Source organism: Rhinatrema bivittatum, chromosome 7 (assembly GCF_901001135.1).
Source record: "Rhinatrema bivittatum chromosome 7, aRhiBiv1.1, whole genome shotgun sequence".
Lineage (NCBI taxonomy): Eukaryota > Metazoa > Chordata > Amphibia > Gymnophiona > Rhinatrematidae > Rhinatrema > Rhinatrema bivittatum.
Window position 1 is genome coordinate 10,617,036 of NC_042621.1, and position 25,996 is coordinate 10,643,031.

Genomic DNA, 25,996 nt, shown 5'->3' on the forward strand with positions numbered 1-25,996 from the left:
GGGAAGGTAAAAAATCTTTAATAGTGATGAGTGGGCCTGAACAGAAAACCAACATGGAGAAGGAAATCCCCAGAATCCTCTATTTTCTTTAGCCTACCTGGGCTGAATGAACTCTAAGTGACTTTCTGAGCATGACTTGCAGAATTTCCCTGGATATCTATAAAGGCAGTCAAGCTGGCACCAGAAAGGTGAGGCCTATTCATAGGGTCACAAAGAAGAAAGCAACAGCGGGAACTTAACAAAGGAGATACCAATGGTGGGACCTTCAGGCCATACGAACACTACAGAGGCACTCTTTCTCAACACAGCCATGTGTTAATTACCTTGACCAGCAAGATTCTAACAGAACAAAGAACTACCTAGAGAGTGATTGGTAAATGTGCCCCACCTAATGAGCCCCACACCTGGGAAAACTAATCAGGGCAGTTCAGAGATAGTCATCATGTGGTTGACATGACAACCCATGTAAATGATTCTTTGGGCAGTCATGCACACTAAAATCTTCCACAATATTGAATGCTATCTATAAAAGAAGGATCACTTCATGTATACGAGGAGATGCTGGTAGTCAGTGTGTAAGAGACATGGCATCTGCATCTCCCAAGAATACTTATACTAAAAAATAAAAAATTATGCTTTCTACTAAAATCTAAGTGTTCTTGTCTCCCTGGCCATAAGCACCATAAAAAATGGTGTGGCGCTTAACAATAGACCTAGTGACTCTGACCGAGGGTCTGGTACCTTTTGAACCTCTAGGTGTAAAGCTGAACCCACCTTATCAATGAATTTTGGGTAGGTAAGATCCTCCGGTGGGAGTATGGTTCTTGTGGTTCCTCAGCAGGATCTGATGGGTATCCTGTTGAGGAGGTAGGAGAAGATGGTATAGAAACTGGCTGTTGAAGTACCATGCGAGGACTTGGCTGTGTCGGTTGATTTGGCACCGGAGAGAGTGGAGCAGGTGATAATGGAGAAGTACTTCTGGATCATTGAGGAGACTGTTCTCTTGAATAAGATGGAGACTTCACTGGACTTTGGGGCGGAGGCTGAGGCAGCTGACATGCAGATTGTATTGAACTAAAGAGACCAGTGAGCACAGTAGAAATCTGTGCTATCGCTTGTTGTGCCAGTTCCAGCATCTGAGAAGGTATTACTCTGGGTGGAACTGATTGAGATATGGCTGCGAGTAGGATATCGGAATCTAGTGGTTCCGGTCGGTCAGGTTGCGGTAGTATCCTGTCTTCTAGCCTCCTTCTCTTATGAATAGGTTCCTGTAAAAGTGAGCCCATGTGCCATGTATGCGACACTGAGGATAAATCGGAAAATATTTGCAAGGATGACAATGAGGAATCAGATGAAAGGGAGGAAACTTGCACCCAGTCGTCTTCCGAAGCCATCTGTGACTGTGGAGATCTATCACGGCCAGAGCTTAACATTAGAGGTGAAACCTGGTGTGGTCGTGGATGTGCTGGGTGGTCTGCAGATGTGGAGTTACCCGAGAATGTTTTGTTGGGACCTGTTCAGATGGTCGGTTGGGTGGTGAGTGTCTCCCCTGTGTTTTCTTGTGTCGTCCTTGGTAGGTCTGTTGTGCTAAGCGTCTACTTATGCGCCTTTTGTGGGACACGTCAACTTTGGCCCTTTCGGCATCGAGGAGTGTGTCGATTGATGTGGTCACGTCGAGCTCTGTGACCTTTTTGATGTATGCGTCGGCACCGAAGGATGCGTCTGCGTCGACAGATGCGTCAGCTTTGAGTACTGCGCTGAGCTGGACATATGCGGTGGCTGCGTCGATCGTGGCTCAGATGCCCCCACTGGAGAATGGCCCTGTTTATGAGAGTGCTCACGGTGTTTTGCTCCCTCACCCATGCCCGAGGAGGAAGGGCTGCTCTTTTTGGAACTGGCGCTTGTTGCTTCTCCGGTCCCGGCGAAGAATGTGCTTCGGGGGGGGGGGGGGGGGGGGCATAAGAGCACCGAGCTCGTTTAAGATTTTCTATCTTTTCTGCCCTTTGGCGCTGAGACCTTGGTGACATTCTGCCACAGTGTTTGCAGGTTGCCTGTTCTTGGCTGGGCCCAGACACACATAACAGGCAGAGTGGCCGTCGGTTATAGACATTATTTTGCCGCAGGCACAAGGTTTGAAACCCGATGGCCTGGGCACTCTTCCCTCTTTCATTTTTCTTACTTTCTAAGTTTTGTCGTTGAAGAAAATATTCCTTTCTCTAATTTCCTGAGGAGATCCGAAGCTCCTCGTGCGTTCCCGTGCGTGGAAAAAACAGACTGAGGAGAATCTGCTTTTCCTGCGCGGGAACTCACGCGCAGCCGCACAGAGCTAAACTCTGTGTAATAGCTTTGAGAAGCTCCGCCCCCTGGGCCTTGACGGACAGCCCAAGACAGCATGGCTGATTCAGCCCTGCTATCAACGGGAAACAGAAATTAATTTGCAAAGTACATTTGACATTTTTTAAATTGAATGCATTTAGAACACCTGGGAGTCTTATAATTTTGGGTCCTTAGCACTACAAAAAATGTAACCAGGTCTGCTTTCTGTTCACTTTAGGTTCTGGATTACAATCCGATCTTAGGCTCTTTTTTGATTGGCTCCTGTATCATTTTCATGACTTTCGTGGTGCTGAATCTGTTTATATCAGTTATTCTGGTAGCTTTCAGCGAGGAGCAAAAACATTATCAGGTGCGTTAATTTAATCCTAAACCAATTAATGTTATTGTTCTTTTTATTCTTTATGACACTGTGCAAACATTTGAGGGTTTTGTTTTTGTTTTTTTTTAATTAAAGCTATGGAAAAAATAAAAAGCATTTCATATCCCATTTTGCAGCATTTTCTTTAACAGGCTTTAGCATTTCTCCAAATCAAGCTCAGGTTCCCTTTGTTGACCTGGTGTAGCTTGGCTCCCACAGACTTCATATCATCTTCAGTTGGTATGGGTTTGAGAAGAGGATTCGGCAACTCCTCCTCCCATCCCCTCTGAATAAACCTGGCCTGTAACTTGAAAGTGGAAACGTATCTCAGCTGATGCTGGAACCAAGAGGCTTCTGGTCCAATGGAGGCAGCTCTAGCAATGCGCCGAAAGGGAGAGCGCCTCCTAATGGCCGAGCTGCAGCACCTCTGTTGTCTTTGCCCAGCTATAAACCTGACCTCAGTCTCCACAGGGTCCATCAGGCCAGGCCCTGTGAAAATTCAGCTTCCGTTTCAGCACGGCCTCTTATTTCTGTCTGGACTGTGAGTTTCACCAGCGATCTTCTCCGATAATCACCAGAACTCCAAGGGTCCAGGCCCCTGACTGGTGACATCCAGGAGTATTTTGATTTTTGCCCATTTACCATTTCAAAGTTACTTCACACTACTGAGGAATTCTACAGAGCAGGGGGCTGTGTCTGCATAAGTGGTTAAGTTACAGCGCAAGGCAATTCCTTAGCTCCCTTGTTACTTTGCTGCCAAAGATAAATTTGCATATATTGGCTCTCCTTTGTGCGCAGATTTCTCTCATACATATTCATGGTGCATATCCTGACAGTTTCTGGAAGCTCTGCCCTGTCCCCCTTGAAGACTATAATCATTAATGGCTTCCTCCCCTGTCTCACTGCCCTCTTTGTTTCTCTCATGGATCAAATGTTTTCCCAACTAAGCCTACCATGGCGTCTAGAAACCTACCGCACCACCAAGCTGCCTAAGAATGCATTAAGTTAAAACAAAAAAACAAAACAAATCCGTTAAGTATGATAAGCCATGTGCCTGCCGTGATAGCCCACTTAAATACTTAGAAGGAAAGGTCAATGAACAAGTTGCAGGCCACGCAGCCTTTTTGTTGGGCTAACGACATGGACGCTGCGCTAGTACTTCTGGTTCACCTCTAACATTGCCATCTCTTTCTAGGCTTCGGAAGAGGAAGAGATCGTGGATCTGATGTTGATGAAAATCTGCAGCTTCCTCGGGGTTAAATATAAAAAGGAAGAGAATGCTCCACATGATGACAATGTGAAAGCCTCTTCTGCTAACACAGACGAGTGACTGCTGAGAGCTGGCGAGGCTCATAGGATAATGCTTATAGGCAGTGCCGCATTTTATCCTTACTCCATTTTCAGCTGTGGCTAAATGTAGATGCATTTAAATCTCTCCGTAAGCGAACCCCCATCTTATTCTTCTTATTGTTCTGTTGGCTATTCAATTGGGAATGTTATTAAAAAGTCACGTGGAAGGTTAGACACCTGTCTGTGTCGGGGCATTTGTACTGCCCATATTTTCTGTTATGGTAGAATGCTTAATAAATGGCTCACTATTGAAAGCACGATAAGACTGCCTAACTATTGTTTCTGAGTTGTTGGGTTTTTTTTAGCCGTGCTGCGAGTACAGCTTTGAGGTTGATTCACCCATATTCAGGGCTTAGAAAACTTTCTGGCAGAAAGATACTCGCCAGCTTCTCCGAATAAAAATTAACCATGTACTGTGTTTATAAAACCTGGCTCAGAGGTCTTATGTATATTTCAGCAAAAAAACAAAAAATGGAACAGCCCAAACAGTAAATGACAGAGGTGTTTAAAATCATGAGAGGTCTAGAACGGGTAGATGTGAATCAGTTATTTACTCTTTCGGATAATAGAAAGACTAGGGGGCACTCCATGAAGTTAGCATGTAGCACATTTAAAACTAATCAGAGAAAGTTCTTTTTCACTCAATACACAATTAAACTCTGGAATTTGTTGCCAGAGGATGTGGTTAGTGCAGTTAGTGTAGCTGGGTTTAAAAAAGGATTGGATAAGTTCTTGGAGGAGAAGTCCATTACCTGCTATTAATTAAGTTGACTTAGAAAATAGCCACTGCTATTACTAGCAACAGTAGCATGGAATAGACTTAGTTTTTGGGAACTTGCCAGGTTCTTATGGCCTGGATTGGCCACTGTTGGAAACAGGATGCTGGGCTTGATGGACCCTTGGTCTGGCCCAGTATGGCATGTTCTTATGTTCTTAACTAACGTACCCTTTATTCAATCAATATTATTTTAAGTACATAAACAAATTTATAAATTTTAAAGACTATAGAAAAAATAAATGTTAAGGTCTAAAATCAAATGCAAGTATTTATATATACACTGACATAACAAAGGACAAGGCAGGAATATGGGGCAGAAAAATGTAAATAAATCACATAATAATATTGATGGAACAAAGGGTAAGTTAATTGGATTTAATTAGTTTGGGCTATTCCATTTTTTGTTTTTTTGATTTGTCATAAATAGAACAGCAGGGGCAGTCGGGGAGTTGTGTTGATAGTGATATATATTTCAGCAAAACCAAATAATCCCCATTTATATGGGTGTTTAGACTGGTCCCCACTCTGAACTGTATAACTTGTTATCTGGTTGGAGGAGAAGGAGCAGTGGCTCCGCAGCCTAATAGAGAGCAGTAAGCATGGGAACAGCTCAGCTACACACCAATCTACAACATAAGAAGCTGTTAAATTTATTTTTATGTCTTTTTCTGTAAATTAGCTAATATGTGCCTTTAGTTCATGTATGGCCTGTTTTGTATCAGGCTATATATGGCAGAACATATATGAGTAATGACCTTAAGTGGAGCAGAAGTGGTGTAAAGAAGGGGTGTGAATTATGTGTATTCAGCAGCTGGTGTGCTTCAGAACTGATTTTATGGACTAATAGTAAGAATAATCAGTAAGGATTGCTAAGGTAGCACTGCAATATGCCAAGATGCAATATGGATATACAAGATCCATGCATCTTGTATATCCATAGTCCCATGGATGTTTGTTGTGTGCTGCTGAGAGGCTTATATGTTTGACAAGGTTTACATTTATGTATAAAGTATGTGGCACGCAAATATGAGGTGTGACCAAATGAATGTGTGTGAGAAAGAGGGTTAAAGTTGCTACTGAAAGGAAAAAAAGGCTTGGAATAGGAAAAAGAAAGATGCTATGAATGCTGTACAAGGTTAAGGAAAGTGTTAAAGTTAGTGAAAGCCCTGATCTCTATCAGCAAAAGCACACCTGCCCTTTAAAGTGTCTTTTGCATGGGAAACTTTACACAATTTTATATGAATTTTATATGATTGTGCGCGCAAATGCCAGCTCTACCGGGTAAGTGGGGAGGGGGATTTTATTAGATGCGTGCGCCAACGCAATAGTCCTTTTTCCCAGTTCGCCCAGTTAACGGATCGGACTTTCTAACCCCCCCTAGTTCTGATTTTTACCACTGGTTGCCCCTTTAGAGGCCAAAATGAATTTGGGTGAATCAAAATCTATGTAACTGAGAGGATAATTTTCAAAGGCATTTCTGCTGGTAAAACAGTGCTTTGCCCGTGGAAATGGGCCTTTTACAAAACTGTCTGCCAGATATGCAGTTAAACTTACACACACACACACGTCATGAATGCATGTAAGTATACCCGGCCTGAGGGGCAGCATTCCTGGGGATGTGGCCAGGCAGGGGATTGCATTTACACGCATACGTTTTAGTTTTCAAAGATATATGTGCAAGAAAAATTTCTGCCCACAAATTAGTAGGTGTAATTGTGTGCAGGTAATTTTTGGTGAGATAATTTTCAAAGCGACTTTGCATGCATAAGTTTGCTTTGGTGTAACTTATGCACTGTTTGCTGTCAATTTTACGGGGACTGTTACAAAATTATAGGCAAATTTTAAAAGCCCTACGCACGTCTCTCAGCTGGCATGCACCACGCAGATTTTAAAAAGCACCCGAGCACGTGCAGATCTCCAGGTAAGTGCACAAATCAAAAAGTTCAAAAAAGGATGGGACGTAGGTGGGGGTTTGGGCGTGTCAGGGGGAAGACCAAGACGTGGTCCCTACCGCGTATCTTTACTTCTGCGATGGCTGGTGTGTAAGTTAAAAAGATAAAAAAAATCAGGGCTAGTCAGGGGGGTTTTAAGGGTCATTATCCAACAGGGGAGAAAGGAGCCTTTAAAACTAGGGGGGTTAGAAAGTCCGATCCGTTAACTGGGCAAACTGGGAAAAAGGACTATTGCGTTGGCGCACGTATCTAATAAAATCCCCCTCCCCACTTACGCGGTAGAGCTGGCATTTGCGCGCACATCCAGCCAATTTTATATCGTATGTGCATGTGTTATAAAATGGCCGCGTCTTTGGGCGCCAGCCAGCATACGCGAATACACGTGTGCCCGCGCAGCTGCTTCAAAGTTATCGTCTTAGCTTCTAAATCTTTCATTAAACTCTAGCAGCTATTTAAAAAATAAAAAGAAAAACTAAAAAGCAAGATGTTTTATTGCTTTTTGGTACTGCATGCAGTTCCTGTTCGGCTGGATTTGCATTTAAAACTGAAAGCATATTTTCACCACAGCCCTAAACTAAGCTGGCATGATCACAAAACTCGTAGCACAGGCCCGAAATCAACTTAAAAAAAAAAAAAAAAGTTGTTTTATTGTGAGTAGGATACATGGTCATGTTCTCCACGATTTCACCGGTGCGCCTCTGGATAGTTTTACCAATTCATTTTAGCCCTACAACCGACCAGCCTGGTGTGAATTATTATTGCCTGAAAGGTGTACATAATGCACTCAATGCAGGCCTTTTTTAGGGAGGAAATTCTACAAAGAGTCATCATATGAGGAATTCACAGAAGAATGAGTGGATGCATGGAACAGTTTCCCAGTGCAGCCGGTACAGGAATGAGGGTCTTTGGGGGTGGGTAAGCAGTAGTGATCTTCTGCCAGGTCACCGACTTGGAATCCCCCTTTGAGCATACTTTATTACCCCCCCCCACAGCCAGAGTGGGCAGGTGGCGACTGCCGCTGGCCCTGACCCAGTACGATGCCCTTTTTTGTTTGTTTTTTTTTTTAAGAAATGTATCAATGTGGGTAAGTAAAGGCGAAGCCAGAGATTGAGTAGGCTCCGATGTACAGCAATAGGTCGGAGAACCAGGCAGAGCATTGTCTGTGAGTTTTCCCCAGCCGTCAGCCTGCATTTCTGTGAAATGAATTATTTCACAAGGTAAGAATATCTCGGGTCTGAACTAGCTCAGCTTCCCCCATCCCCCTCCAGAGGACACCTACCTCCCTGGCTTTGCTGCTCTTACAAATAACTTCCTACCACACCTCACATGAAACATTCTCCTGCTTTTGTTCTTGCTCATCTCTGGAACCAACACCTTCACTGTCTGTCATCAAAAGAACACTAAACACTCTTCTCTTTTTTTTTTTTAATCTTGCCTTGAACTAATACAATAATATCCTCTTTCTACCTGAACTTTCCTCCATACCAGGTCCATATGCATGCACTGGAGCCGAGCGCACTGTATAACCCGCAGTTGGACGAGAGTTGTATAGGCGCTAAGGGTGCGCGAATGAGACAGAACCTGAGGGCCTGATTTTTAAAAGCATTTACTTGAGTAAAACTGGGCTTTATTCGAGTAAATGCACTTTACTCGAGTAAGTGGGTTTTTGAAAATTGCTACAATATATGCCATTGAATTGTCCATAGGATTTACTCACATAAATGCACTTTACGTGAGTAAATAGCGTTTGAAAATTGCTACAATAGTAGTTACATTTATGCGCATAACTCATTTTGAAAATTACCCCCTGAGTGTGTGTCTGAGTGAATGAGGTCGGGGCCTGGACCGGGGAGGGAGGCGCAGGGCAGATTTGCCTAGGGCGCCTAATATCCTTGCACCGGCTCTGGCCCTGAAGGACAAAGAGAAAAGGAGCCCAGCTTCCCCCATATCCAACGTCAGCTAACACCAATGGGGGGGAGGGACACTTTTGTATGCCACAAATGAAAGTGCACAGATTATTACTTTTTGTAAGACAATATTGAAAATATAGAGTAAATCTAAAACAAAAAAAGGAAAGGGCCACAGAGTTGAAGGTAAGGAGAGGTTACTAACAACTACCATCGTTCTTTGGTAAGCAGCTGGGCAGGATGGGAGTGGGTGGTAGGGGTTAATACTTCGCTTCAGGTGGAACCGAATCTGATCTAGTTCCGGTTCTGCCTTCCACTGCATGCCTGGATTTGCCAGTTCTGAGGTAAAAAAAATCACTATAAATCCAGGCACGCACACAGATCAAAACCAAGCGTGGATCAAATTGTTGGTACGGACCTGGAAGAGAGCGTGGTTACTTTCCCGCGCGCGGCGGGCCTGGCGCTCTTCCACACAGGTTTCAGCTGGGACGGCGCGTGCACGGAGCTCGCGCTCCCGGGGGTTCTCACGCGCGTGCCGGCGCGCGCGCGATACGTGCGGAAAGATGGCGGCGCGAACGCTATGCAGCGGCGTGCGGAACGGTCTGAAGTCATGGTGGGCTTCCGCCGTGGTTTTGCTGCCCGGCCAGCCGCTGCTCGCTCCGGTCTACCGGCTCTCGTGGCGGGCGTGCACCGCTCGGACCCTGCGCACCAGCTCGTCGCTGCTCTCCGGTGAGCTTTACTCTGGAGTGGTTGGGGAACGCGCGCGCGCGCCAGGTCCGGCCACTTTGCAAAAATTGCCCCCCCCCCCCCCCCCCCCCATCTTTCGAGTCTGCACCCGTTCTTTTCGCCTCGTCTCCGTTTATGGTCGCTGCATGGGGGCCGAAGTGGTTTTCCTGATTTTGCAATCCCCTGCTCTCCTGCAGTCAGGGGCGAAGTTTAAAAAAAATAATATCTATTTGTTAACAAATAGCTCCGGTCTGGAGCCTTCTGTGACTTTTCTGCCGAACTATGTGGCTGGACCGAATCCCCCCCCCCCCCCCCGCACACCCAAAACAAAAGTTCTTGGAAATTGTTGCACGGGTCCAGTAGTCGCTCGAACGGGGGCACCTGCATTTCAGAGTTGCCACTGTCTGAACTCCGGTTTTATGCGACATGTGGGCCGCTCTGGAGCAGCCAGAAGCGATGCTATAGAGTTATTACTACCTGTGCAACACAAATCTTTAAATTGGAAGGCTAAATAAAGTATTCTTACAGTACCAAGGCCCACCTGTACTAAATGATGGAAAAGCCGTTAATACATACATTTTAATATTCATAGCATTTTTTCCTAAATTTCTTAATTAGAAGTGCTAGTCGGCTTCATTTTTTAAGCCTGTTATGGTCCAGCATTCTGGGACTTGGGGTCCTGCATTATTGTATTGGCAAAGCAAGGGGATAATCCTGGGATGCTGTGGGATTTTATTGCAAAAAGGGATGATGCATGCGGAAGTTGGGAACTATGGGGTGTCCACTGTATCCCCAGAATGCAGGACAACCCCTCATTAAAAGCTGCACTAAACATTGAACATGTTTCAAAGACCTTCCCCTGTCTCCCTCCCTTCCTGATAGTGAGGGCAGGCAGCAGCATGGAGACCTAGTAAAAATGCAGTTCCACTGTTCTGGAGGCTGTATCTTTTTCCCCTTTCCATTCTGTCCTGATTACAAAGAGAACCTCCTGGGAGAAGAATTATTTTGCCCCAAGAAACTGAGATGAACCTGGTAGAAGGGTGGTAAGAATCTGAGCAGGACATGGAATCATTTCTTAGAACACAGGACTGTTCTATATTTATTTACAAAGCAGGACACTTGGTCCGGGTAAACTCAGGAATTGGTGGGGAGAGGAGCTAATTTTAGTTTCAACACTTCATCTCTTGTCATCTGGCCTTCCATCATCCTAAAAACTGTCCATTAATACCAAATTTCTCCCAAGTGCTTAGTGTACTTTTTAGGCCTCTGTCAGTGCACAATTGATGAGGGAAGGAGAGACTGGCCCAGTGGCTTAGGTGGTAAGTGCTGTGCACTGCCATGTGGAAGGTCCCAGAGTTGGGTTGTCCGCTCCCCTTGATGGCTGGGATGCTGTGGACACAGAGTTCACAGTCCCTTGGTGGGAGGGAGGAAGTCATGATCATTGGTTAAGGATGACGTGACCGGATTCAGGGCCCCATGATAGGTGTCTGGAAGGAGCCCTGATGCAAGCTGCCCAGCCTATACCCCGACTGCAGTGAGCAGGAGAGAGCCAGTGTGCAGGGATGTGTGAGAGAGAGACACAGGCAGCCTGTGTGAGGGTGTATGCTTGAGGGAGAAAGAGAGCCTGTGTGGGTGTGTGTGAGAGAGGGATAGAGGGAGCTTTGTGAGGGGCAGCACTGAGAGGGGTCAAACTCTGGGAGTGGAGATAGAGTGAAAGGGATTGAGCTTAGAGGGGGAGGAGAGAGATAGTGACAGGTGGAGGAGTTTGGGGTCTGAGAGAGCAAAGTGACAGGAGACTGGCCAGGGGAGAGTGGGTGGAAGAGAGACTTTAAGTGAATTTCTAGAGAAATTCTGCTCAAAATATTTAAAATTCTGCATCTTTAAGTAATAACTTTTTTTGTGTATTACATTTTAAATTAATTACTTAGACTGTCATGTATATTGTTATTTTGACCAATTTAAAGTATGCAGAATTTTGCAGATTTCAAATTTTGGTGCAGAATTTTAAAATTGTTTTTTGCACAGACATCCCCCAGGAGTACTAGTTGCAAATGAAGTTCCTTGAGCTCATTCTTTGTAAGTGAAAGTAGTGACCCCAGGTGGAGAGAAACCTTCAGCTGCTGTCAGATGTCCAGCCTTAACATTCTATTATTTTTCTTCTAACAAAACATAATCATTGGTCCTGAGCTTGCTGATTCCTGCAGTCTTTCATGGTGCCCCACAAATATGAACATTTCCTCGTGACTTCCAGTCTACTTACCACGTACCTTGGAGTGCTGGTTTGTATGTGCCACAGCACAAAGCGTGCGACGCACTGTGTACTCAGTATGAAGTTGGTGCCTGATTTACTAAGGTTTTTCTCCCATTCTGTATTGGAAGGGGGGGAACAGGGAAAAGCTTGACAAGCCTTTGATAGACTATTAATTCAAGAGTAAAGAAAAATGGAACCTTTCGGAAGTTATGACCCTTTTTGCACTACTAAAAGCGTGTATGAGCTTGGGTGTGCACCCTCCTGACCCGCTAGACCTCTTGCAATCTGGTTTGATCCTGCATTTCTATGGCTTGGTCCCAAAGTATTCACACACTCGTGTAGTTTGCCCCCTCCCCCCGATGTGCATCGAGGCATTCGGCACTGTATATCCTTGTGCTTTTTAGAACAATGTTTAAGAAGCAGCACGGAAGTCTTCATGTTGCTTACAGATACATTTAGTAGTTCGCATGATGGTCCTGAATATACATTTTTTTTTTTTTTTTTTTGCTGTGTATCTGTGATTTAACTTGTCTGATGTTGCAGTAAAAAGCGTTTTTATTGGTTCTCGGTCCTAGAGTGGTGCCGCCATCACTGACTAAACTTCATGATCGGAATTGCTTTCACTGGTTTGGAAAGTAATTCTGATAAGCTGCACTGGATATGTAGTCATTTAGTGGTCTTTGTGTTTGTTTTGGTGTTAAAGCATCTATCGGTTCACCCATTAAAGCACTTAGTGGAGTGAGGCTTGGATAGGGAAAATCTGAAGTATTCAGCCTCCTCTGATGCTGACCCAGGCTGAACATTACAAGTTGTTATGCACAAATCTTAGTGCCAAAATCAACAAAGTGACATCCTCGTTTTATCAGGCCATCATGTCTGTTTAAAAAAACAAACCAAAACTCTATCCCACAGCAACTGTATTATTTTTACATCTCTTCTTTTTTTTTTTTTTTAAAGTAAAACACTAAGTTTGTTTCTTTTTAGCTCGTAAATTCACAGATAAGCATGAATGGATATCTGTGGAAAATGGTATCGGGACAGTAGGAATCAGCAATTTTGCGCAGGTAAGTTATCTGTTGACCTTTCTGCCCTGCTGTGTTTGTGTAAATCATCTCTGTTCCTGCCCCTGATCTTTGGATTTTTTTTTAACACTATAATCAGTGCTTCAAGCTTTGGACTTGGACCTTTCTCTGAAGTTACTGCTAGTGCTGCTTCAGCACTCCCCTACCTGTGGGTTGGTTTTGTTTTTGTTTTTTTTCCTTTTTTGGTTTGCACTTGGCAGCTTTCCCCTCCTCCTCTTCCTCCTTTAGCTCAATCAAGAGCCCGGGCTGGGATCCAGCACCAAGAACCTTCACTTGCAATTAACTGGGGGGGGGTTCCCCTCTTTTTATACCCCCCCCCCAACCACCCTCTCTCCCCTATATCTAGCTTGGTCATTGCAGCCATGGCCCTGAATCAGGAGCCTTGCACTAGAGATCCCCGATCCCCCCCTGAAACCCCTGAATCTGGTCACTAGGGGGTCACCTTTGAGCAATGACCACTGGGGTGAGAGGGCGAGGTGGAGGAGAAGGAAGGCTGTGAATGCTACCTCTGTAGCATGCCTAGCCCCAGTCCACCTGAGGAGCAGAAAACGCAACTTGCAAATTGAACTGGGTACCCTCCGGTACACAGCACTGCCCGAGTTGCATGTATAGAAACAGAAATGACGGCAGAAAAGGACCAAATGGTCCATTAAAACAGAGAGCAATAATGGAGTTGCATCAACAGTAATGAAGGCTTATTGGTTAAGGGAAGTAACAGCCTCACCAGCAAGCTACCCCCATGCACTCTTTTTTTCCTCATTTCCATCCTCTAGCCTTTTGGGATCCACAGTGTTTATTCCATGCCCCTTTGAATTCTTTCACAGTGTTTTGTCTTCATCTCCTCTGGGAGGGCATTCCAGGCATCCACTACCCTCTCCGTGAAGAAATATATCCTGACATTGGTTCTGAGTCGTCCTCATGACCCCTAGTTCTACTGATTTCATTCCCTGCCCTCCCAAATTGTTTTTTGATGTTAGGCTCCTTTTCCAATGAAGGCAGACTGGGGTTTAATTCTCTTTTTGGGGGGATTTTCTGGTAGCTGATAGAAATTCGAGTGCAATCGGTTTGGGTTATTTGCAAGGCTCTTGCTTCTAATGTTGCCTTGAGCGCTGCCCAGCGGAAGAGAAGTTCGTCTGCAGTCCTGTGAGCCACGGGCTAGTCAAGGCTTCTGGAGCTGCCTTGGCCCGGGTTGAAGCTGACAGAACGGCTGGCTGGGGTCTTTGTGCCTCTCTTTCAGGAATACCTGGGTCCATCTCTGCATCGCTTTCCTGCAGGCCAGGACTGTGGAGGCCCTAGAGAGTAAATCCTGTTCATGTTTTCAGAAAGCAGCAGGGACTCAGCGTATGCTCGCCAGCTTTCAGTATCTGTTTCCCAGGCAGTAGACTTCCTCGTTCCATGTTAACATTTTAGTAGCATTAACTCCATGGTGGCTGCTGACGTCATTATGTTGGCCCTAGGAAGCATTAGGAGATGTGGTGTACTGCGGTCTTCCAGAAGTCGGTACAAAATTGAATAAAGCAGGTGAGTATGTGTTGAATTTATTTATTTATTTTTTCAGTGCTTGAACTATTACCATACCCGGGACCTTTTTCCTCCTGCCCGTCTCTTTCACCTCTGTTAATAACTTTTATATTTATTTATGTGAAGGGCCTATCTATTTATAGTACCTGAATGTAGTCTACCCTGAGGTGCCAAAAAAGCAGAATATAAATCAAACACAGCGTGGCTTTTCCTTTTAATATGAATTACCCTGCGATAGTGCTTTAACACCCATTATTCGCTCTCCTTGGGCCGTGCGCTGTTATACAGGAGCACGTTTATAAAGATGCTGGTTATTGCGGTGAATCTTAGTATATTCCTCCCCATTACAGATGCGATGGAAAGCTGCAGCCTTGCATCTGTGCCAGCTGTGTCCCGTGCCACCGCTTACCTAATTTAGCTCTGGTCGACATTTCCTCATTCTTTTGAAACTCTTTCTGTATTTGCGCCTCCTGCAGAAAATAAACGGGGTTTTATCATGTCTTTTTTTTTTTTTTGTGTGTGTGTCTGCCCCTCCTCTGCTGCCACCAGATGAATTTGGAGCTTTGGAAAGCGTGAAGGCAGCTAGCGAGCTTTACTCCCCTCTAACGGGAGAAGTAACCGAAATTAACACGGCTCTCGTGGAAAATCCAGGACTAGTCAACAAATCCTGCTACAAGGACGGTAAGAGGACGTCCTAGCCCTTCCCTTTGTTCTCTGAGACTAAACACGCAGCCGTAGGTTACCTTCTGCGTTTCTGCAAATTGCAGCTGCACTTTTGGGACTCCCCTTGCTTGTTTATGATTTTGTTAACCAGGTAGTAATGACGACAGAAAAAGAGCCAAAGGGTCACATCCCGTCTGCATAACAAGCTTTTCAAGCTAGTAACTGCCACTCTGTGCAGGCCACCCCCATGTTTTTCTTAAGGGGCCATAACTGCCATTCCCTGCACTTATCCCAAGCTTTATGATACCCATAAAAATTTCAGCTAGCAACATTTTTTTTACTGGGTGATGAGCCTTCTTGAAACTTTAGACACTGCTGCTTAATGTGCTTTGCTTATGGACTTGGCCATAGAAGCAATCCTGTGCTTTTTCACTTATGTCTGAGTATCAGTATCCCTAGGCTATAGAAGTCTGGGCCCTCTTGGTGGTTGTCTAAATCCAATTCCTCTCTTCCCCCTGCCGTTAAAGTGGGGAGCAAGGTTGCAGCTGTATTAAAAGCATCAAGGCTTATTGGTTAAGGGTAGAAATCTCCATGCACTTTGCTAAGGATAGTAGCCACCACACCAGCAAGTTACCCCCATGCACACTTTCTTCATTGCACTTTCCACATTCTCTACTATTCCTCTCCTCCCCACTGTCTGGGAATGGTGTGTATGTGTTGTGGTGGATGTGTAACTGGTATCGGGAGGGAGTGTGTAGGTATTGCAGTGGGGGGGGGAGGAGAATCCACTCTCCCTTTCCTCATTTCCCCTGTGTAAGTACATGTGCACTTTCTCCCTCTTCCCTCCCCCCCCCCCACTGAATTAAAAGATCAGCACCTCTGGAGCCTCGGGCCAATCTGTTTCCCCTCAGCGTGGGAATGGTAGCCATTTTGAGTACTTTTGCAGAGGCTCACACCAGAGCAATGTGGACAGGAGAGCTTCCGCCCGATCTTTCCCCTGTCTCTGCCAGTCCTGGGGATCACTCTGATCAAGAACAGGACAATTTTGATGGCGGGGTGCCAGATCCCCCGGGGGGGGGGGGGGGGGGGAAGGCTGGCTCTAATGCCTTTTCGTTGGATTTTGTGCTCCTTATGCACAAAGCGTTTTTAGCTTCACAGGGTACGGCTTCATCTTTGAACCACCCTTCTGGACCTCCCAACAAAGTGGCCAAGCGACTGGATGCTCCGGCTTCCCTGCAGGTCTCTAAATTGCGGGGTCCTTCTACTGCACCTGGATCCACCATTCCAGATACTGCGGATACTGGAGCTACTGACGCGCTGTCGGCTAGCTTGCCTCCGCCCGGCACGGCATCAGAGGAGGACCTGGGAAAGAAGGCTCATTTGGATGGGGACGTTCCGAAGGTGGTCCGTCTGTTTCACAGGGAGGAGTTGGAACCTCTGATTCCCTCGGTATTGTCGGAGCTGGGAGTGGACCTTCCTCAGCATCCTCTTTCACAGGATTCCGTGGACCCGGTCCTGGCAGGGCTAAGGGCTCCCACCAAAGCCTTTCCTCTTCATCCCATGCTCCAGCAGCTAATGACCCGGGAGTGGGATCTTCCAGATGCCGGCTTGAGAGTAGGTCGGTCTATGGATAAGCTGTATCCCTGAACTGAAGAGTCTCTGGAGCTGTTAAAGTCCCCTAAGGTAGACGCTTCAGTTTCAACTGTCACTAAAAGGACCACAATCCCAGTCGCAGGAGCAGCAGCGCTCAAGGATCTTCAAGATCGGAAACTGGAAGTTCTCCTCAAGCGTATCTTCAAGGTGTCCGCTCTGGGCATACGAGCGGCGGTATGTAGTAACTACATGCTCCGGGCGAGTCTCCGCTGGGTCCAACAATTGTTAACGTCCAGAGACCGACCTCCCGGGCGAATCTGAGCAGGCGGAACATTTGGAAGCAGCTATAGCATATGGGGCTGATGCTCTATATGACCTTCGTACCTCATCTCGCACCATGTCATCAGCAGTTTCGGCAAGGCGGCTCCTTTGGCTGCGTAACTGGTCGGCAGATGTATCATCCAAAGCTCAGTTGGGTGTGTTGCTGTTCAAGGGAAAATTTCTCTTTGGGGATGACTTGGAGCAGTTGATTTTAAATCCTTGGGTGAGAGCAGAGTCATAAGCTCCCGGAGGACAGGCTAAAACCTTCCAGGGGTTTTCCTTCCACCCGATCACGTTTCCGTGGCTAACGGAGATGTAGTCAGAGCAGACCACAGCCTGTGGGACAAAGACAGCCATCGACTAGGCCACAATCCTGGTGAAGTAGCCAGCTTAGAAGGTGTCTGGCCTCCATGGGCCAATTGAATGCCTCCTTCCTTTTCCCTTCCCTGTGACCAATCAGAGGTCTCCTTTCTTCCTGCACTTGCGGACCAGTGGTATGCCACCTCCCTTTTTCCTGACTGTGCTGGCAGGAAGAAGGGAGGAGGCCTCCCATTGGCCTGTGAAAACAGGCAGACGGGAGGAGGCCAATAACAGAAGCAGCAGTAGAAGATGCCCGTGCTATTGGGTACGTTGCCTTTCAAGGGTAAGTTGCTCTTTGGAGAGGAACTTGAGCAGCTTATTAATTCCTTGGGGGAAAACAAGGTTCATAAGCTGCCTGAGGACCGTCCGAAACAATCTCGGTCGTTTGCGCCCTCCCGTCCTCGATTCCGGGGTCAACAGAGAGAGATACGCCTCGCGGGCGTGGTGGTTCCTCTAGAGGCTATTCTTTCCGGTCTCAATCTTGGTCCCAGCCCTTTCGTGGAAGTAGGCCCTTCCGCGAGGGGGCTTCCCAGCATCCTACCCCAAAGCCCGCCCCACAATGAAATTCGGTAGACCCATTCCTCTGTCCCTTTTGAGTAGTCGTCTCTCCCTGTTTCTCGAAGAGTGGGTCAAAATCACGTCGGACCAGTGGGTTCTCGAGATTGTCCGCGAAGGTTATGCTTTAGAATTTGCTCAAGATCTACCAGACCTCTTCGTAGTCTCTCCTTGCGGTCGTCTGAAGAGGGAGGTGGTGGACCAAACACTCACCAGGCTCCTGAGTCTGGGCGCCATTGTCCCAGTTCCGGAGGAGGAACTCTGCGCAGGCCAGTATTCCATCTACTTTGTGGTGCCCAAGAAAGACTATGCTTTTCGTCCGATCTTGGACCTCAAGAGGGTCAACCGGGCCCTCAAGATCCCGCATTTTTGCATGGAGACTCTGAGAACGGTCATTGCGGCGGTTCATCCCGGCGAATACCTTGCCTCTCTCAATCTGACAGAGGCCTACTTACACATTCCGATTCGCCACGATCACCAGAGGTATCTTCGCTTCCACATCCTGGACCAGGATTTTCAGTTCCGGGCGTTACCCTTCAGTTTGACCACCGTGCCGCACACCTTCACCAAGGTCATGGTGGAGGTGGCGGCTGCCCTCCGCCGAGAAGGTGTCCTGGTCCATCCTTATCTGGACGACTGGCTCATTTGGGCCAAGTTGGAGATTCGCTGCCGGCAGGCGGTAGATCGGGTCCTAACTCTCTCCTCACCTCCCTCAGGTGGATAGTCAATTTTCCCAAAAGCAATCTTCAACCTTCCCAGGTGTTGGAATTCCTGGGGGCATGCTTCAATATTCGGATCGGCAAGTTGTCCCTACCTTGCGCTCGGGCTCTCAAGCTTATCGACCAGGTGCGAAACCTTCTCTCGCTTCTGCTCCCGACGGCGTGGGACTACCTCCAGGTCCTGGTGGGAAAAGTTCTCCGAAGAATAGAACTCCACCAAGGGCCAGTGGTTCTGGTAGCACCCGAATGGCCTCGCAGATCGTTGTTCGCGGATCTCGTCAACCTGGCGACGGACGGGCCTCTTCGTCTCGGCCATCTTCCTAGTCTGCTTCGGCAAGGACCCATATTTTTTGACCAGGCCGATCGCTTTTGTCTAGCGGCCTGGCTTTTGAACGGAGATGCCTGAGGCATAAAGGCTATAAGGAGGAAGTTATCTCCACTCTACTGCAGGTTCATAAGCAGTCTACTTCTCTGGCTTACGTACGCGTTTGTAAAGTTTTTGAGACCATTTGTGCGGAATCGGGTGTCTCGGCACGCTCCGCTCCGATTTCATTGGTACTTTCCTTCCTCCAGAAGGGTCTTTCCAAGGGTCTTTCCTTCAGTTCTTTGCGCATGCAAATGTCCACTCTCGGCTCCCTTCTCGGTAGGGTTGAAGGTCATCCCTTGGCAGCTCACCCGGACGTGGTTCGGTTCTTGAAGGGCGTCAAGCACCTGTGGCTGCCCGCTCGCTCCACTTGTCTGTCGTGGAGTCTTAATCTCGTCCTTCGGGCTCTTTGTGTGGCTCCGTTCGAGTCCCTCCGTCGGGCTACGGTAAAGGATCTCATGCTCAAGGCGGTCTTTCTCGTTTCTATCTGTTCCATTCGGCGGGTTTCAGAGATCCAAGCATTTGTCCTGCCGGGAGCCTTTTCTGCGGTTCTCCGATTCAGGAGTCTCTCTCAAAACGGTTCCTTCCTTCTTGCCGAAGGTCGTTTCCACTTTCCATGTCAACCAGTCGGTGGAGCTTCCCACATTCTCTCAAGAGGAGATTGCAGGTACCGCTGGAGGCGATCTTCGCAGGCTTGATGTTAAATGCGTTTTACTTCGGTATCTCCAGGTTACCAATGACTTTCGGGTCTCTGGTTACCAATGACTTTCGGGTCTCCGATCATCTTTTTGTTCTCTGGAGTGGTCCCAATCGGGGCAAACCGGCCTCTGACTACTATTGCTCGGTGGTTGAAGGAGGCAATTTCCTCGGCCTATCTTTGTCAAGGTCAGGCGGTTCCTGAGGGCCTAAAGGTTCATTCGTTGCGTTCTCAAGCTACTTCCTGGGCAGCGAGTCAATCTGTTTCTCCGCAAGAGATCTGCAGGGCCGCTACATGGACGTCCCTGCATACTTTTGCTCGACACTACTGGCTGGATGTGCAAGCACCAGGTTTTGGTTCTTTCGGTCGGCAAGTGCTTCAAGCGGGACTGTCTCTGTCCCACCGGGTTTAGGGAAGCTTTGGTACATCCCATGGTCTGGACTGATCCGGGTACCTACAGAGAAAGGAAAATTAGTTCTTACCTGTTAATTTTCGTTCCTGTAGTACCACGGATCAGTCCAGACGTCCTTCCCTGTTTTCTTTCACGTCGTCCACTCGAAGCTTTTCCTACAGATCTCCAGATACCAGGACTGTATTCTTATCTTCAGGACACGGAAGCATTGGTTTTGCTGACCAAGTATATGCAAGAGCGTTTTTTCCTACAGAGTTCCTTCAAAGGTTGTAGAGTTACTCAGTTGAGTTTTTGGGTTGCTTGATCTTGTTCTTTGTGTTTCTCTGTTTTGACAATGGTTATACTGAGGGGCTGCAGGGTGGGCTCTATCCGGATATAGGATACCCTTTCAGTTTTGGTCTGTCTCCATCTGCTGGACAGGAGGCTCAACCCACGGTCTGGACTGATCCGTGGTACTACAGGAACGAAAATTAACAGTTAAGAACTAATTTTCCTTTCACAGGTATGGGCGCATTCTCTCTCTCCCCGCGCACCACACACACACACACTAGTTTCTTCCCTTACCTATTCTTGCTATACTCCTGTTTCTTCAAGGACATCAGGATGTAGTCTTCACACGAGTGACATCATCGGATGGAACTTGGCATGGAACTTTGATCTCAAAGATTCTAAAACTTTCAAACATGCCCTACTGAGCATTTGCAGCTGCTGTCATCAACCTGCCCCCTAGGCAGAATTCCTCAGTCTCTCTTTTTTTTTTTTTCTTTTCTTTTTTTCCCCATGTGCTCACGGTATTCAGCTTTGCTCTCTTCTCACAGTTTTTGTAAGTGATTTTTTTTTCTAGAGCTGCAGCTGTTTTCTTCCCTTTTTTCTTAAGGTAGTTTTATTCTTCTATTTTTCCTCTTCTTTCCAAATGTCTGCCGGCCACATGGTGGGCTTTCTCCTGTGCAGCATGGTAGAGTCTGTTACAAAAAACTTTTTTTTTAAGTATCTGAGTCCTTTCCCTGCTCTGTCTGTTTTTTCTCTTTTTCCACTGTGCTGACAGGAATGACTTGTGCAGTCCGGTGATCCGTGTAGGCCGCTGAGCCTGGGGACTCGCCTGAGTTCTACCCAGGCTGGAGTTCTATGGCGGTTCACCGATCGATTGGCATCGATGGATTTGGACGGTGGAAGGATTGAGGACCATGCTGTTCTCGAGGGGGGGGGGGGGGGGGAAGCTCATCCTCTCCACATCTCAAGGAGCTAGTCTCCACGGGCGGGAGCCCTGGATGACATTGCCTCCTCTCCTGCTTGCCAGCCTTAGCAATGCAGTCTCCTTGGGAGAGAGGGTGAGCGGAGCTTGGGCTAGCAGCTTGCTGCTGCAACTCGGTGCCATGCCCATGAACGGCTGCCCGTGCACAGCTGTGACCAATGCACCGTTCATCCAACGCATCGATATCTGGGACCAGGCCCACCTTTAGGTACCATGATCACCCTTGACACCGTTGAGGTGCAGGGTTGCCCTCATTGCCATCGAGGTTGCGTGACCACCCATGATCCCTAGTGGCCTTCTGTGCCGTTGGCATCAGTAGAACTGGAGTCTCGCTGCACCAGCTTGGGCATTGAGGGGGCGGAATACAGCACAAGTTAATGCCCTCAAGTGTGCCACACTGTGGCACACCGCGGCATCAAGTGTGCCACAGTGTGACACACTTGATGCCGCGGAGCCCTCGCTGCATTCGATGCCGCAATGACCATGGTACCATCAATGCCCGTGTTGCTCTCAATGCCTGCGGGGCCCTCGATCCTTCAAGGTGTGTGCATGGCCACCCTTGAAGCTGTCAAGGTGTGAATCATCCTTGATGCAGCAGCCCTTGATACTGTCGAGGCACGCGTACCCTTCATGCTGCGACACCCCCCCTCCCCCCCCCCGATTAGGTCGTTGATGTGCGCTGCCTCGGTGCCAGCATGACCCCAATGCCATTGCGAATGTGGTATTGCCCCAGTACCATTGACGCCCTTAAGGCCATCGATGTGTGGGGCCACTGTAGGGGCCTTCGGACCACCGATGCCTCTCATTACCACCTCAACTACATCGAGCTCCACTGACCAGGCACTGGGGTCGCCACTGAGCACCCTTTGTCGCCCCTGAGACCAATCGACTGCCGGGGCTCTTTGAAGCCCCCGTGTGACCCTGCAGCCCTCGGGTGGCAAGGGATTTTGGCCTCTTACAGATCGAGCGCAGGGGTAGCCATCTACTCAAGGTGCACTGGTGCATCTGTATGCACTGGTCGATGACCTCAAGGCTCCTGGGTGGTGTCCACCTCGGAGCACTGAAAAGCTCAGAGCTGTCCCTTCAGCCGACGATCCCAGCATTGGAGGACCTGCCAGGATGCGTACACCGTCAGTGTTAATAGGCGCTAGCGAGGCTCTCGTGATCCGTAATGCTTGCGAGGCCATCGAGCTTGTAACATCAACATGCCTGGACGAATAAGTGAGTTGAGGGCAACTGCCATTGTCACTGCCAGTCATCTGTTCTTTTTGGCATCTGTGATCTGTGGGTAGGCTGCAGGGCCTTTCCCTGCAGATGCCCATGGCTTCTTTGATTGATTGCCTTCGGGCACCAAGTCCCCATCGGGGGCCCCCAGGTGGTTGACGCCCATGGGTACCTGTGGTGCCAGGGACGGCGCTATATACCTTCAAAGTGATTATAGTTTGGTTTAGCGCAGTCAAGGCCCTGGATGCAGAGACGTTGGGTGCCCTGTGGTGGCTTCGCGTTGGTGAACACAAAAGTGCCGTGGACCCTACGGGCATAGTCACCGCTGGGCCCTTCGGGCACAATCACTGCTCTGGGCACTTGTGGCTGCAGTTGGAGATCACTGGACATGTCTGCAGTACTCCATAAGCACCTGCAATCGCCAGGGACTTCGCTGCTTTCAATCCCTGTGGGACTCGTAGATAGCCGGTTCTGACACAGTTTCAAGGGCCCGCCTCGAGAAGCATTATCAGGTATTGGAGGGGGTGCCGCCATAGACCACCACCCTCCACCATGCCTTACCCAGAGCATCAGTGGTGCTGAGGGCGCCGTCACAATGTTCTCTCCACTCTGCTGGAGTTACTGTGACATTGAAGCTCAGGTTGCGCAGTTGCGAAAGATAAGGCACCTGTTCCAAGTGCCTCGGATGCTGGCAGGTGGCATTCTCCCTGGCTGTGCAGACCTCCAGCCATACTAGGATTCTGCCATTTTTCGTCATGGTCTCAGCCTCTGTGTCAGTCTGCACCTCATATTGCTGAGGCATCATTACGCACTCTGTGCTTGGTAATGAGGCAGTGTGTAGCCACCGACTTGTGGTTCTCGGTCCTCACTGGGGCGTGGGATTCTCCCACAAGCACCTTGCTTAGGATCATAGGTGTGCCATCATCCATGGATGGGTTACCACTGCATGAGTACGGCCCGACGTGCTTTTGCAGCAAAGGACTTCCAGTTGCTCTCTACCGCCTGGGTGTTTGTGGGTGTGTGTGGGGGAGGGGGGTATCCCTCTGGATGGTCACAACAGGTTGTGTTCTGCAGCTGCAGGACTGGCCTAGGAGTGCATTCCTAGTTGAATCCTGAGGAGAGTGCCTCGGGAGTCTTCTCCTTTCTCGGCAGAGGAATGTATCTTTTGACCTCTACCATGTCCAACTCCCCTTTCTTGTGGAACAGTCCCTGGGGCTCAGTCCCTGGAAAGGTTTGTTTTTTTGGGGGGGGTTTTCCCTGATCCGGGGCCCTGATCCTCTGACTTAGTGCGTCTCCTTGGAGGCTAGGAGCGGCGGCAGCGGTCGTTGGACCGTCTTCAGCTGGGGCCCCTCCGGGGATTGCAGTGGTGACCTCCTCTATCTGAGGCTAGCTGCCTGTGGGTGGGTTGGTCGCTTCGGCACCTCGGTGATTGTGCCTCAACTCTTCTTTGGGGATTTGGTAGGTCTTTTGGGATCGGGAGGCCCCAATCACATTGCTTCCCTTTCCCATCTGGAAGGGGAGATTTGACTGAGTTCCCCTCTGGACACCTGACTGTGCACCCCTTCGAGGTGTGTCCCTCGTTTTCCGTTCCCGGACAAGGGATAGCACCAGTCGAGAGTAGCATTCTCCCTTGGATGTAAGATGCAGCAGGTCTATCCAGTGTTGCTTCCCAGTAACCCTCCAGGTTTCCCCCGTTCAGGAGTCACTTTGGTATCTGCTGGACTCTGTTGGCGTCTTCCTTAAGGATTGCTATCTTCAGTCATTCTTGCCTGTGGGAACCTCCTCTCTGAGGAGAGTTTCAGTTCATCACCTGAGCGAACATGCCTTTCACTTGTTTGCCTTGTCCATGGCTAAGGGAGTTGGGGTGGAATTTTTTAGGGACTGCAGTCCTTCTACAAGCACGTTCGGTAGAATTGGCCAAACCTGAAAGTTCAGAATCGCAGACTGCAGAATCCCACAAAGCTGGTGCCGCAGGTAAATGTCGGAAGACATCTCGGCCTGTTGCGGGTCACGCTGATGGGGACCCAGATGACACAAATGAGGAAGGTGATCCTTACTCCCTGGAGGATAAGGAAATTCCTCTAGGGTTAGAACCTTATAGAACGATGTTGCACTTCTTTCACGTTTCCTTCATGGATATACCTCTTACAATCTCCCACTGCGAAACGTCCCTGCTACAAATGCTGTAAGACGCCATTATTCAATGGTCCCCTTTGCATTTAACCTGGTGGGGTAGATTAGATTCCATTAAAATGGTGCTAGCTCAGTGCTTGAATTTCGCATTATCCATGATCCCTATTTATTTTTCCAGAGATTTCTATAAACAGGTAGATCGCCTGCTCTCATGTTTTCTTTGGCAAAATAAAACTCCCTGTATAGCAGTAGCCAAATTGAAGGCGGAGAGGCATGCCAGTGGAGTTAATTTTCCAGATTTTTTCCGATATCACCAAGCATACATTTTGCAACAGGGGTATTACTGGCTTTCCAACTTATTTTCCTTGACAGATTTACCAAGATGGGTCTCCTTTGAGCGTGATGTGGTGTTCCCCTTCCCTTTAGAATGCATTGTTGGGATGAGTTCGCCACCTGTCCTAGGAGATAACCCCATTCTTTCTTTCAGCTTTCCTTGAATATGACCGAATAATGTCATCTCCAGCCCCTCTCCTTGGCATTTTTCTAAATTGGCCTCTTTGTGGTTCATCCCTATTTAAAAACTGGCGACCACAGTCTTAATTGGAAAATATGGCAAAATTGTGGTATTTGGTATCTATCTATGCTCATAAAAGGGGATTCCCTCTCTTCCTTTATGGATATTAAGGCAGCTTACTCATTGCCCCAATCTCAGTTTTATGCCTGGCTTCAACTCAGAGGAGCCTTGTCTTCTGATTTCTGCTGTAATCTGCATCTGACTATCCTGCCATATATATCCTATACCATGAATATGGTCCACTGGGTCACCTAGCCTCTTGGATATACAAAACCCTTAGAGGTACACTATACAGACTGCCAGTGGAATTGCAGAAGTTATGGAGCACTAACACAGAAAGTTAACTGGCAGTCCTTTTGGGATCTTTTAATATGTACTTCATTGTCCTCCGGTCTCACTCAGACTTCCTTTTTTGTGGCTCACAGAGCGGTTTGGAGTCCATGGAAACTGTATAGGGCAAACTTGGTAATCTCTCCCGCTTGCTGGTCATGTCCCGCACCCAGTGCTTCCCTGTCTCATATGTTATATTACTGCCATCTGGTACTTGCCTTCTGGAATCAGATTTGGAACATTCTCTCTCAAATTCTGCATATCAATGCTCCATTAACTTACCATATAATAATTCTTCGCAGTGCTGCCTTGCCTTTTCAGCTTGCCTTTCCACAGCGTAAGCTTTTTGATTTCTTGCTTGCCATTACCATACATTTAATACTCTCCTTCTGGAAGCACTGTGAATTGCTTAATGAGCACTTTGGTGGAATTCTGTTTGCTTATATAGTAGATATGAAAATATGGTCACCATTAAGTTCCACAGATTAGCTTCATGGTCTCAGGTATGTGACTCGGTTATTTACACATTCGAATAAT

General features: G+C 47.7%; 2 protein-coding genes across 2 annotated transcripts in view; both read left to right on the forward strand.

Moving 5' to 3' along the window:
- Window positions 1-4,279, forward strand: part of PKD1L2 (polycystin 1 like 2) — a 122,130-nt gene extending 117,851 nt beyond the window's left edge. Inside the window, exons 42-43 of the mRNA XM_029610621.1 lie at window positions 2,555-2,686; window positions 3,891-4,279. Of these exons, the coding sequence (XP_029466481.1) occupies window positions 2,555-2,686; window positions 3,891-4,025 (267 nt within the window). The 3' untranslated portion in view covers window positions 4,026-4,279. The remainder of the gene's footprint in view (window positions 1-2,554; window positions 2,687-3,890) is intronic.
- A 4,829-nt stretch (window positions 4,280-9,108) lies between these two features.
- Window positions 9,109-25,996, forward strand: part of GCSH (glycine cleavage system protein H) — a 33,574-nt gene continuing 16,686 nt past the window's right edge. Inside the window, exons 1-4 of the mRNA XM_029608138.1 lie at window positions 9,109-9,411; window positions 12,644-12,723; window positions 14,199-14,262; window positions 14,812-14,943. Coding sequence (XP_029463998.1) covers window positions 9,246-9,411; window positions 12,644-12,723; window positions 14,199-14,262; window positions 14,812-14,943 — 442 coding nt within the window. The 5' untranslated portion in view covers window positions 9,109-9,245. The remainder of the gene's footprint in view (window positions 9,412-12,643; window positions 12,724-14,198; window positions 14,263-14,811; window positions 14,944-25,996) is intronic.